Source organism: Podarcis filfolensis, assembly GCF_964270895.1.
Source record: "Podarcis filfolensis genome assembly, chromosome: 8".
NCBI classification, from domain to species: Eukaryota; Metazoa; Chordata; class Lepidosauria; order Squamata; family Lacertidae; genus Podarcis; species Podarcis filfolensis.
The window spans coordinates 7,620,944-7,634,015 of NC_139611.1; the positions used below are offsets into that span (position 1 = coordinate 7,620,944).

The window sequence follows — 13,072 nt, forward strand, 5'->3', positions numbered from 1 at the left end:
ATGCAATTCCTGGTTGCCTATGACTACCAAACAAGTTGTTAAAGGCAAGGCTGAATTTTATGGGTTTTCTGCCAATCCTTTGAGCTGTTGAATTAGGAGTATAAAAATTAAAAAATCAGGAAGTGTGGTGATGATGGGAACAAATTAGCATGTCGGCTAAAAAAAAAAAACCCTCCCTGCAAACCACTTCCTCTTATTACCTTGTAGCATACCGTATTTTTCGCTCTATAGGACACACTTTTTCCCCTCCAAAAATTAAGGGGAAATGTGTGTGCATCCTATGGAGCGAATGCAGGCTCCTTGGCTTCAGCGATAGCCATGCGAAGCCTCTGAAGCGCAGAGGGAGCGCTCCCTCCGCGATCCAGAGGCTACACGTTGCTTTCGCTGAAGCCTGGAGAGCGAGAGAGGTCGGTGCGCACCCTCTCGCTCTCCAGGCTTCAGGTTCCTTTTGCTGAAGCCAGGAGAGCAAGACTCTCCTGGCTTCAGCAGAGAGGGAGAACTGCGCAGCGCCCCTTCAGCCAAGCGGGAGGAGAAATGGAAGGGGCTCTGTTTCTCCTGCCACTAAAACAAGGTGCGTCCTATGGTCGGGTGCGAAAAATACAGTAATACTAAATCTTCCAACATTCAGTTTCATTGGATGTCCACCAAATCTAGTGCTGTGAGAGAAGGAGAAAAAATTCCCTCAACTCACTTTCTCTATTCCATGCACAGTTTTATAAACTTCCACCAGGTCACCTCTAACTCAGTTTTGCTCCAAACGGAAAGGTCCCCAAACCTTACTTGCATGCTGGGAATGTGTGGACAAGCCCCTGATCTTGTTTTGTATGGTTCCCCAACCCCTTTTCCCAGTCTGTTTTGCTCTTCTCTTTTGCTGTGTTTTGTAGACTGTCACTGTTGAAAAAGTTATTTACAAAAAGGGCAGCCAGAGGATCAAGTAGAAATCATTGTTCTCCTAATGTGAAAAAAAAATAAACTTCCCTTATAGTAGAAGTGCCGGGTAGTTCCCTAAATGCTTCAATACATCCCCCTGTTTTGTAAGCTGCTTCACAAATCATATAAACTCTTTCTCTTATATATAAAATCACTGTTACTGCACATCTAGCTGTAGAGGGGTATTTTGTATATACCATAAGAAAAAACAGTGGGAAGAGGCATCATGCCATAGGGTGCTACCAATTTTCCTCGATTACTTTTGCATGTATCAAATGAGCATTAAAGACTCATCTCCTCCTCAATTCTAGACACATTACAAAACAGAATAAAAACACGCTTCGTTGAGCTGCCAGTCTGTCTCTCCATCTCTCCTCTGTCAGCTTCTGAAAACATTCTTTTCAAAGAGGCATTTGAAGGGGAGGCGCAACAGCCGTATCTTGTTGAACATACTAATTATGGAGGTTGCGGCGGGAGAGGCAGATGCATAAAAACAGGGAGTGTGCGGAAAGATGCGTGGCACCCTATTTTTCAAAGCCCTGTGCCCGTTCTCTATCTCTCCCCCATTCTATATACAAGCACACATGTGTTATGGGGAATATGAGAAGTTTGCATGCCTTCTTAGTCAACTAGCTAGGTATCTTTCATAACAATAAATAAGAAAGAGAAATAACAGGGCGGTTTTAGTGATTTGTTATTATTTTTTTAAAAGAGGCTACGTTCTTCCCTTTTCTTATTTATTTGTTTTCTTTGTTTAAAAAAGAAGGAAGTTTCCTGGCATCAGCCTTCGCACTTAAAATGCCTCCTTCAGGACGGCCTGATTGTGACTATGTACATGCGTGGTATTATTTATTTATACAGTGGTACCTCGGGTTACATACGCTTCAGGTTACATACGCTTTAGGTTACATACTCCACTAAGCCAGAAATAGTGCTTCAGGTTAAGAACTTTGCTTCAGGATAAGAACAGAAATCGGGCTCCGGCGGCAGCAGGAGGCCCCATTAGCTAAAGTGGTGCTTCAGGTTAAGAACAGTTTCAGGTTAAGAACGGACCTCCAGAACAAATTACCGTATTTTTTGCTCTGTAAGACTCACTTTTTCCCTCCTAAAAAGTAAGGGGGAAAGTGTGTGCGTCTTATGGAGCGAATGCAGGCTGCGCAGCTATCCCAGAAGCCAGAACAGCAAGAGCGATTGCTGCTTTCGCTGCGCAGTGATCCCTCTTGTTGTTCTGGCTTCTGAGATTCAGAATTTTTTTTCTTCTTGTTTTCCTCCTCCAAAAACTAGGTGCGTCTTATGGTCTGGTGCGTCTTATAGAGCAAAAAATACGGTAAGTACTTAACCCGAGGTACCACTGTATTGAAGACTGGACTTCTTCACACAGCACATCGTCGAACTCTGGAACATGTTTCCCCAGGATGCAGTGATGGCCACCAACTTGAATGGCTTTAAAAGACGGTTAGACAAGATTCAAGGAGAAAGGGCTATCGATGGCTCTTGTGTTTTGCTCCCTGGCTTCCCACAGGCATCTGGTTGTCCAGTGAGAACAGGACCAGCAGGCTGTTGTTCCGTTCCTTTCTGAATTTCAGGTGGTCCATGATTCCCTTACCCCCCTCCGCATAGTCACAATGTTCTTTTTTGTTGTTTGCAGCCAGTCCTGGGGAGGCTCGGTCTTCCCCTTCCCCACCACCCAGCCCCTCGGAGCAAGAGAAGAGCCCCCCTGAGCCACTGAGCCTTGCCCTGGAAAGCAGCAAAGAAAACCAGCAGCCGGAGAGCAGATCCGGTTCCTCGCTCAGCGGGAAGATCTGCCCCAGCAGCCAGGCGTCCGTCGGCATCCAGGAGATTGTGGCCATGTCGCCGGAGCTGGACACTTACTCCATCACCAAGAAGGTCAAGGAGGTCTTAACGGATAACAACCTCGGTAGGGGTGCTCAGGGGGGCAGCCGCCGGCGGGGGGGGGGCGACGTACTCTGGGGCCACAGTTCAGCTTGTTACATGGACAGAGGCCACGAAGAGGTTTTCGCCATTGATCTAGGGCAAACAAACTACAACCCCAAGGTTTCCCTGGTCAGGAAACTCTGTTTTGAACCAGTGCACGTTTAATTTTAATAATAATAATAATAATAATGATAAATTTTTATTTATACCCCGCCCTCCCCAGCCAAAACTGGGCTCAGGGCGGCTAACAACCAATAATAAAAACAAGTTGATTAAAATACAATTTAAAAGATTAAGATACAATATTAAAACAATTAGGGAGCAATCTCATCATAGGAGGAGAAAGGAAAAAGAAAAAGGGGGAGGGAATCAAACTGATTCTGAGCCAAAGGCCAGGTGGAACAACTCTGTCTTACAGGCCCTGCGGAAAGAAATCAGATACTGCAGGGCCCTGGTCTCAAGAGATAGAGCATTCCACCAGGCTGGAGCCAGCGTTGAGAAGGCCCTGGCTCTGGTTGAGGCTAATCTAACTTCCTTAGGGCCCGGGACCTCTAGGGTGTTGCTATATATGGACCTTAAGGTCCTCCGTGGGGCATACCGGGAGAGGCGGTCCTGTAGGTTCGAGGGTCCTAGGCTTTCAAGGTCAAAACCAGCACCTTAAATCTGACCCTGTACTCCACCGGGAGCCGGTGCAGCTGGAAAAGCAGTAGTCACAATTTGCCCCCCGATGGTGGCTTTTCCTCAGCACATTTTAGTGTCGCGGAGGTAAATCGAAGGCAGTGCGGTGAGGAAGAGCTACCAACTGGTTGGTGTGTGTGTTTGGGTTTCCACTAGCTTGTTTCTGGGCCTGCAGCACCTCCACTGAGCCAACTAAATAATATTTGCATTGGTGTAACGTATTCCTGTCTTATGGCAGTCGCATATTTATTTATTAATGAACTGCCCTTCACCCTAAGGACCCAGATCAGGAGTTCAGTGTATCCCGTGATTCTGCAGAAGCAGAGTGTCAGCTTTTGGGTTGGGGTTTTTTGTTTTGTTTTTTAGAAAGCAAGTTTCTAGACCTTATGAACAGGAAGTTTAAAAGTGTGAAAGCATGCACAGCTTTCTAATTTACATAGATCAGTGGTCTTCAGCGGGTTCAGACCTGAGACCCCAGCTCTGGCTCCTAAGCTTCAACATGGGACCCATTTTCACATTTTCACTTGGTTTGCATTTGATAGTGCTAATAAAAGCACATTATTAATCCTAGAATGGCAGTTCACAGAGCAAAACACATAGTTCTACCAGTGCCAGTTTTACGTATAAGCTAAACACTCTCTTGGGGCCCCCAAAAAAATTTAAAGGAAAAAAAACTGGATGTATATTTCCAAAATATAAGATAAAAAACAAATAAAATAAAACCTACATATATCAACAGTGTTTTGTGTTGTGTAGGCTCCTATGATGTAAGTAATGGGCCCCGCCTGCTAGCCTGCTCCCTAAAATATCCCTGGTTTGCTCATTTCTATATATAGGGTACCTACATTCTGCATAGGACACAGGTGGCGCTGTGGGTTAAACCACAGAGCCTAGGACTTGCTGATCAGAAGGTCGGTGGTTCGAATCCCTGCAACGGGGCTAGCTCCTGTTGCTCGGTCCTTGCTCCTGCCAACCTAGCAGTTCGAAAGCACATCAAAGTACAAACAGATAAATATGTACCGCTCCGGCGGGAAGGGAAACGGCGTTTCCGTGGGCTGCTCTGGTTCGCCAGAAGCGGCTTAGTCATGCTGGCCACATGACCCAGAAGCTGTACACTGGCTCCCTCAGCCAGTAAAGCGAGATGAGCGCCGCAACCCCAGAGTCGGCCACGACTGGACCTAATGGTCAGGGGTCCCTTTACCTTTTTACCTTTACATTCTGCATGGTCTGGACCATAAATTACCATATAGCATATATTCAATGCAAAAAATACAGTGACAATTTGTTGTTGACAAAGAACAGCTGGATATATAAAGGGCCCCATTACCTTCAGTAGCTTAGGGCCTCATCAAACCTAAATCTGGCCCTGAGTGCTACCCAGTGCTATTTTTCTAGAGAAATGAACACCTCCCTCATGATGTGTGCACAAAGCAGCTCACAGCAAACATTCAAAACATCAAGATACAGAGCACTGGGAATAAAAATATACAAAATACAGAGCATGTCAGTAAATCCAAAAATGACAAAAGTTAACAATTTGGCAGACTCTGAATGAATTCAATATTTTTAAAACGACAACAAGGCTTAAGTACATAAATCCAGAGTAAAATGAGAGTTGGTCCCAGCACAAAAGACCTGGATCTCAGCCCTCTGGGTCACCCACAAACAGTTCCCCTAGCTGCAAGGACTTCTGTTGCTTCTGAGATAACAGCAGCATCGAAACAGTCCCTCTAAGGTGCTATTCACTTACGTTACCCCTTTTCTGAAAACGGCCAGTGCTGCAGTTAAGTTTGTCCTCAGCGGCACACCCCAGTCTGAACTTCCACTTTCTCTCTCTCCTGCTAGGTCAGCGGCTCTTTGGAGAGAGCATCCTGGGCTTGACTCAGGGGTCCGTCTCTGACCTCCTTTCCAGGCCCAAGCCATGGCACAAGCTGAGCCTTAAGGGAAGGGAGCCGTTTGTCCGCATGCAGCTCTGGCTGAACGACCCCCACAATGTCGACAAGCTCCGGGACATGAAGAAGTTGGAGAAGAAAGGTGAGGCAGGGGAGGGTGCCCATGCCGGAACTGCTTGCCTTCCTGGGCCGGCGTCGCAGGCAGCAGCTGTGTGACACCTGGGGAGATGGCACGGTTTCCCCTTGTGGGGACCACACCTTCTCTAGGGATGCTACAGATAGGTAGCCGTGTTGGTCTGTCATAGTCAAAACAAAAAAAAAATTTTCCTTCCAGTAGCACCTTAAAGACCAACTAAGTTAGTTCTTTGTATGAGCTTTCGTGTGCATGCACACTTCTTCAGATACACTGAAACAGAAGTTGCCAGATCCTTCTATATAGTGAGAAGGTGGGGAGGGGTATTACTCAGAAGGGTGGTGGGAATGGGTGATTGGCAGATAGCTGTGATGAGCCTGTTGGCGACTCTTAACGACTGCAATAGGTCTTACAGACAGAGACTCTCACCTAAGAGATCTACAGCAAACCTTTTTAGAACTAAAATACCCAGCAGATGAAGTTAGACAACAGATCAACAGAGCCAGACTGATACCCAGAGAGAACTTGCTGCAAGACAGACCCAAAAAAGAAAATAACAGAACACCTCTAGTCATCACATACAGCTCCCAAGTTAAAACAGTACAACGCATCATCAGAGATCTACAACCTCTCCTGGACAATGACAGTTCTCTTTCTCAAGCTCTGGGAGGAAGACCTTTCATTGCCTACAGACAGCCACCCAATCTTAAACAACTCCTAACCCACAATAATACTACAACCAGACGTGCATGCACACGAAAGCTCATACCAAGAACTAACTTAGTTGGTCTCTAGGGATGCTGTAAAGCTACAAGGGACCAGGCCTGAGATAAAAGTTCCTGCCCCCAGCATGCCCCCCCCCTTTGAATGGGTAATGCCTCCTTCATTGGACGTGTTTAACTGCTTCGTTGGAGGTTTTTAAACAGAGGTTGTGTGAGGTGGGAGTGTGGTTGCTCGCGAAGATAACAGCCTATCTTTACAGGATTTATTGAGTGCAAAACTTACGTGCAGTGCAGAAATCCAAAAACCATGCCTGCCTCAATCACTAGCAGATTCCGGAAGTGCCTTCTTCCTGTTTGCCCTCCAGCATAAAAGCCCGGGAAAAACCCCTCTCCTCCTTTTATCCTTACGTGAAATTCCCCGGCCAAAGCTATGCCACGGAAGAGGTACATCCACTTCCCTGGGAGTGGTGTTTTGGCTCCTCTCAGCCTGACTGAGCCTTTGCCTCGCCCCCCCCCCTTTCTCTCGTCCTCCGTGTCTCCTGAAAGCTCCCCCTCCCCAGACTCTGATGACGTGGAGCTGCTCAACAGAGGAGGAGGCTGTCTGTACGTTCCTGTCTCTCCCCCTCCCTTGAAAGCAGACACCTGACAGGTTGCGTGGCCATCTATCAGGGAATCTTTAGCTGTGATTCCTGCATTGCAGGGGGTTCGACTAGATGACCCTGACGGGTCCCTTCCAACCCTGCAATTATAAGATTCTGTGATATGCAATAAGGATGAGTGAATCCTTTCCTTCTGTTTCTATCTGGGGGCGGGGTGGGGAGAGACACTGCACATCTGGAACATCTTTCCACAAAAGCCAGTGGTGTCTGGTTTTTGCAAGGGTCAGTGGAGTTTTTTCAAAGACCTAATTTGCCAGTTAGCTCCCTTCTAAGCTCAAGGGTGCCTATATTCCTCCCCTCCAGGGTGCTGCCTGACTTCCTTTTGCAAATGGCCCATCCTTGACAACCTTGTGCCTCGATTCTATGACTGGCTTCATTCTGCACTCGGTCACCCATGTATTCTTTTATATACAGTGGTACCTCTGGTTGCGAACAGGATCCATTCCAGTGGCCCGTTCACAACTTGAGCTGAATGCAACCCACGTCTGCGCATGTGCAGGTCGTGATTTGCCACTTCTGCGCATGTGCATGACGTCATTTTGCACATCTGTGCATGCGCAAGCGGCGAAGAGCGGCGAAACCCAGAAGTAACCCTTTCCAGTACTTCCGGGTAGCCGCGGGACGCAACCTGAAAACATTCAAGCTGAAGCAAACGTAACATGAGGTATGACTCTCTCTCTCTCTCTCTATATATATATATATAAATAGCTCACAGATAACTTTTGAGAAACCGTTGCTTTATTTAGGGCACACATCCAGAACTTTCTGTTCCTGAATTACAAAGATCAGTTGCACCCCTAAAGTGTTCTTGTGAGTTTTCTGCTCAGTGTCTTTCTTGTGCAAGAGGTTGAGTTCTGGATCATCCCCACTGTTTCAGAAGCAGAAGGTGCCTGGCTCTGGGGAAATATCTGTTGTGCTCAGGTCCTGCGTGCGGGCTTCACACAGGCATGCGGTTGGCCACTGTGAGAACTGGGTGCTGGACTAGATGTGCCATTGGCCTAATTCAGCGGCCTCTTCTTATATTCTGATGTTTAAATCAGGACCATAAGATTGCCTTTTAAGGATCCTTCTTCCCTTCCATCTAGCCTACCTGAAGCGTCGCTACGGACTGATCAGCGCCGGCTCAGACAGCGAGTCCCCCAACACCCGCTCGGAGTGCCCCAGCCCCAGCCTCCAATCTCAAGACCTCAGCCTTCTGCAGATCAAGAAGCCAAGGGTGGTCTTGGCTCCCGAGGAGAAAGAGGCCCTGAAGAAGGCTTATCAGCTGGAGCCGTACCCTTCCCAACAGACCATCGAGCTGTTGTCTTTCCAGCTTAACCTCAAGACCAACACAGTGATCAACTGGTTCCATAACTACAGGTGAAGAATCGGGCCAGATGAGCTTCCAACCCCTTCCTTTCCATATTAAGGTCTCTGCCAGGGCTGCTTTAAGGCCAGGGGTGGGGGCCTGCAGGCCGAAGGGCAGCACACAGCCCTGGCTGGAATGTGTCCTAGTTGCGTGGTTGGTGGGAGGTGTCAGTGTTTGAAAAAGAAAAGGTTCTGAACTCCTTTTTGCTCCTTTGCCTAGTCCTCAGACCTTAGTTGGCACAAAAGAGTCTTTGAGAAAGAGTATTCTTGCAGAGTCTTGCTGCTTTAGGGACGCGGGTGGCGCTGTTGGTTAAACCACAGAGCCTAGGGCTTGCTGATCAGAAGGTTGGCAGTTCGAATCCCCGCGACGGGGTGAGCTCCCGTTGCTCGGTCCCTGCTCCTGCCAACCTAGCAGTTCGAAAGCACGTCAAAGTGCAAGTAGATAAATAGGTACCGCTCCGGCGGGAAGGTAAACGGTGTTTCCGTGCGCTGCTCTGGTTCTCCAGAAGCGGCTTAGTCATGCTGGCCACCTGACCCGGAAGCTGTACGCCGGCTCCCTCGGCCAATAAAGCGAGATGAGCGCCGCAACCCCAGAGCCGGTCACGACTGGACCTAATGGTCAGAGGATTGTTGCTTTTATTCTTAAAAAGTCTTCTTCTCCAGCCACGACCGACAGCTTTTTACACACACCAAACGCAACCAGCTTTCTACCATCCAACCAACCCACAACCCAACACTAACACTGACCACTCTATATATACAGGTACAATTTGGTGAAAGGTTGCATGAGTCATTGTAGGCTGCTGACTCATGCTGACTGTTAAAGAAACAGTGGCCAATTTTTAGCCGTGACAGGAAACAGCAAGGTGCGCATGCAAAAAAGCTCCAATTGTGACATGTGAAAGGGTCACACCCGTTGGCCTGGCTAATTTTGTCTCTGGCCCCCACCCACCACTGGCACGCGGCCCCAGGAAGATTTCCTCCCCAAGAATTGCAACCCTCAGATTGATAAAAAGATTCCCCACCCAGGTGATCCATTACAGCAGTGTCCATTTGAAGATGAGCTCCACCTCCGGGCAGTGAAAGGAATGAGGCACCGCAGCGCACTTCCGTATTGTCCACTCATCTCTAATGCAGTCAGGATCTGATCACGGAAACTGCTTAGGCGGTGTGGGCTGCTTGGTGCATTGATGGTTCTTGTGCATTTTCAAAGGCTTTGCAGTCTTTGTCCTTACGACACTCCCAGGGAGTGAAGCCACTGTGGTTCCTATAATAAGAATACTTTTATTATTTGTACCCCGCCCATCTGACTGGGTTGCCCCAGCCACTCTGGGCGGCTTCCAGCATATACAAAAACATAATTAAACATTAAAAAGCTTCCCTGTACAGGGCTGCCTTCAGATGTATTCCCAAGGTTGTATAGTTACTTATCTCCTTGACATCTGATGGGAGGGCATCCCACAGGGTGGGTGCTACTACCAAGAAGGCCCTGTATCATTAAGGTAAGGCATTTTGGCTGAGAATAGTAAGAGTGGCCCGTGCCAGAGGCAAATTTAGGGGAGTGCAAATGGTTTGCCGGCACTGGGCACCCAGCTGAGAGGGCACCACCGGGGCACTGAAACAATAACAAACAACGGAAGGTGAGAGGTGTGGGTGTGATGTCACACAGGGTGCCGCTGAAATTTGAAAGCCCAAAGTCCACAGAATGAGTCAGCGGCAAAAGTGGGCCTTGAACCCTAAAACCTTCTTAGCCTTACTGCATGGTGCTCCACCCTACAGACCATTCTGGCTCTCACTCTTCCTCGCTAAGTTCTCAAGGTCTTCTGCTGTTAGCCGCCCTGACTCCCTGGCCTTTTCCCTGGCAGGTCCCGGATGCGCCGTGAGATGCTGGTGGAAGGAGCGCAGGAAGACACAGACCCAGAGCAGAGCACGACGCCAGCCAGGAACTCCCTCAAGGACCCTCCGCCCCAGAGCCCTGACTCCGAAGACGAGGACAGGAAGCCCACCTTCAGAGACGCCGAGTGCCAAGGGGAAAGCGAGTCCCTGGTCCAGATCAAGGAGGAGCAGGTGCAGGACTGTGCAAACCACAGGGACTCCTGCAGCCTGGATGGAGAGATGGAGCCTCTTTCCAGGTCCAGCCTCAAAGAAGAGCCGGTGGAGGCAGCATATACAGGGAGCCCAAACGAGGCTCACAATGTGACATGGGGCAGCGCCCCACATAACAAAACACACGTCCCTGGGGCTCCCGATTACCCCTCTTTGCATAACCCCCTGGAGTCAGACAGCAGCGAGAGGCCTCACCCGGACCCCATTAGCTTTAAATCGGCTTCCGAGTCCTCCCGGTGCAGCTTGGAGGTCTCTCTGAACTCCCCATCCGCAGCCTCCTCGCCTGGCCTCATGGTGTCCGTCTCTCCCGTCCCGTCCTCGTCTGCCCCCATCTCCCCGTTGCCACTGAGCGCCGTGGCTGCCAAAGCGCCGAGTTCAAGTCCCGCCACGGATACGGGCTCGACGCCCCCGAATGCCAAACTGAACACAAACATCCAGCGGCGGCACGAGAAGATGGCCAACCTCAACAGCATCATCCACCGGCTGGAGAGAGCAGCCAACCGAGATGAAACCCTGGAGTGGGAATTTTGAGGAGGCTGAGTCAAAAAGAAATAAACTACCCGTATTTTGTTGTCCAGGTTTTAGATGCTGTTGAACAAGCTGGTGAAGCAGGGAGTCGTAGCGGAGTGTGTACAGAAATAGATCTATCTAGCTATATATATAATATACATATATCTATTTTATTAATTTCCTCGACTACTAAGGAAGAGAGATAAACCAGCTCCATTTTGTTGAACAAGAGTGGTTAAACAGCTACGCTGTAGCTCCTTTTCTTAGCTCCTGACGGGAAGATAAAATTGACCTTGTTTGTTTTAAATGTGAAAACGAAAAAAACCAAACAAAAACCCACTTGGGAACACTTTTAGAAGAAAAAAACATATTAAAATAATATTTATAGACCTCTTTTAGATATTTTAATAAAAGGAAACTTTGGAATTTATTAACAGCTCAAGCTGCTTTGATATTAAAAGATAGCTATAAACTGTATCAGTTGTGTCATTAAATGTCCACTGAAAAGTCTTGTAGTTTGCCACTGGATGAGATTAAAAATAATTTAAAAATTTAAAGATATAACCCAGACTCATTGATCAAAGCCATCAAGAAGCACTATGAGACTGACCAAAATTTTGCTAAACTTGATCACCGAGGGGGGGAGTGGGCGCATTTTCCTCCCCCCACCTGTCTGTAAGACACAGCGTTAGTGCGACATTTTCCAGGGACTTGTCTTATAGTCCACGAAGACTCTAAATTTGGAATCCACGATGCCATCCTGAGTCTGTTACTTAGTTCTGGTGGTATGTTTTGGAACCTGTTCGGTTGTTTTCCTTTTTCCTTTCTTTTTTTTTTTTTTTTTGTAACATGGGGGCGGGAAGTGTTGCGTGCCGTTGTATATGTTGTAGAGATAATGTTTGCAATAGCCTTCCTGAACAAGATGTAGCATGGTTTGAGAACTGACTCCTTAGTCGGGATGCTCTCCTCTAGCAAGTGACCGGCCAGAAACCAAAACCAAGGAACACAGCCAGAAGTGTCATTAACGAAGCAGCAGCAGCAAACAAACAAACAAACAAACAAACAAACGGCAGCCATGCTCTTCCTCCTGCCCACTATTTTAGAAAGTAGCATCTTTTGTTTCAGAAAGGTGCGTTTGGCAGCTTGAAAAATATTGTGGTGCGTTTGGTTTTTGGCAAGGACAGACTTCAATAACCAGGACACCCCATACAAAGGTTTACATTTTTGGGGTGTGTGAAAATCACTGCCTTTTTGCTTAGCTCAGTGTTTCGTTTCTGGAAGGGAGCAACCAGCTGAGGTTCTTGCCTACAAGAGTATGGAAATATAGAGGAAATGTTGGTTCCTGCTCAGTTTGTTTCCCACCCCAGCCCACCCCCAATTGTCAACCCAGTCATGAGTTCCCCATGTGCCCTTATTCATTCCAAGGGAGACCGTACTGCAGGCTTAGAGTAGAAGGTCTGGGGCACATCAAAGGACTTTTAGGCTTGCGCCCAGGACTCTTTTGTGTTTTTAACAGACACCACTGGAATCCCAATCAAGTCAAGAATCTCCTGTCAGATGTGGGATTCAGTTTCCTAAAATGGAACACTTCCATTTTAATTTATTTTATTTTTTTAAGTTTCTGGTCCTCATTGCTGTGAAGAGAAGCTTGAAAGTGTATTGGCAGTGCGTACTGAAAACGCAGAAGCTGGAGTAGATTATATGTGTGCTGAGCACAACTTCCAGTGTGTTAAGAAGATGGCGCTTTGGACCCTGACCTCGTTTCCCACAGCTGACATCCTCCATCACCAACCACAACAGTTCTCCATCTTTCCTTCTTCCTAGTTTGCCTGCACTTACCAAGAAAACGCCCTTTGAAAGCTTTATGGAAATTTGCACACACTTATTTTGCATACTAATTCCATAGCGCATAATATGCTTGTATGATGTATGGCATAATTCATTAGAGGGGCTGGGACGTATTATGCAAAGTAAGTCTCTGCAAATGTGCATGTTTTTATTCTGACCGTCAAATTCATAATTTTCTTTGGTGCAGAATTGGCAGGGAAGCAGGGGTGCACCCAGCCTCCCATAAATCGGTTGGGGGCTGCAATGTACGTATGTTTCGCTCTATAAGACACACCAGCCCACAAGACACACCTAGTTTTTGGAGGAAGAAAA

At 47.6% G+C, this 13,072-nt stretch overlaps 1 protein-coding gene across 1 annotated transcript in view; it reads left to right on the forward strand.

Moving 5' to 3' along the window:
* CUX2 (cut like homeobox 2) overlaps window positions 1-13,072 on the forward strand; it is a 252,429-nt gene that overhangs the window by 235,329 nt on the left and 4,028 nt on the right. The window contains exons 19-22 of the mRNA XM_083629255.1: window positions 2,579-2,848; window positions 5,389-5,577; window positions 8,035-8,308; window positions 10,162-13,009. Coding sequence (XP_083485381.1) covers window positions 2,579-2,848; window positions 5,389-5,577; window positions 8,035-8,308; window positions 10,162-10,933 — 1,505 coding nt within the window. The 3' untranslated portion in view covers window positions 10,934-13,009. The remainder of the gene's footprint in view (window positions 1-2,578; window positions 2,849-5,388; window positions 5,578-8,034; window positions 8,309-10,161; window positions 13,010-13,072) is intronic.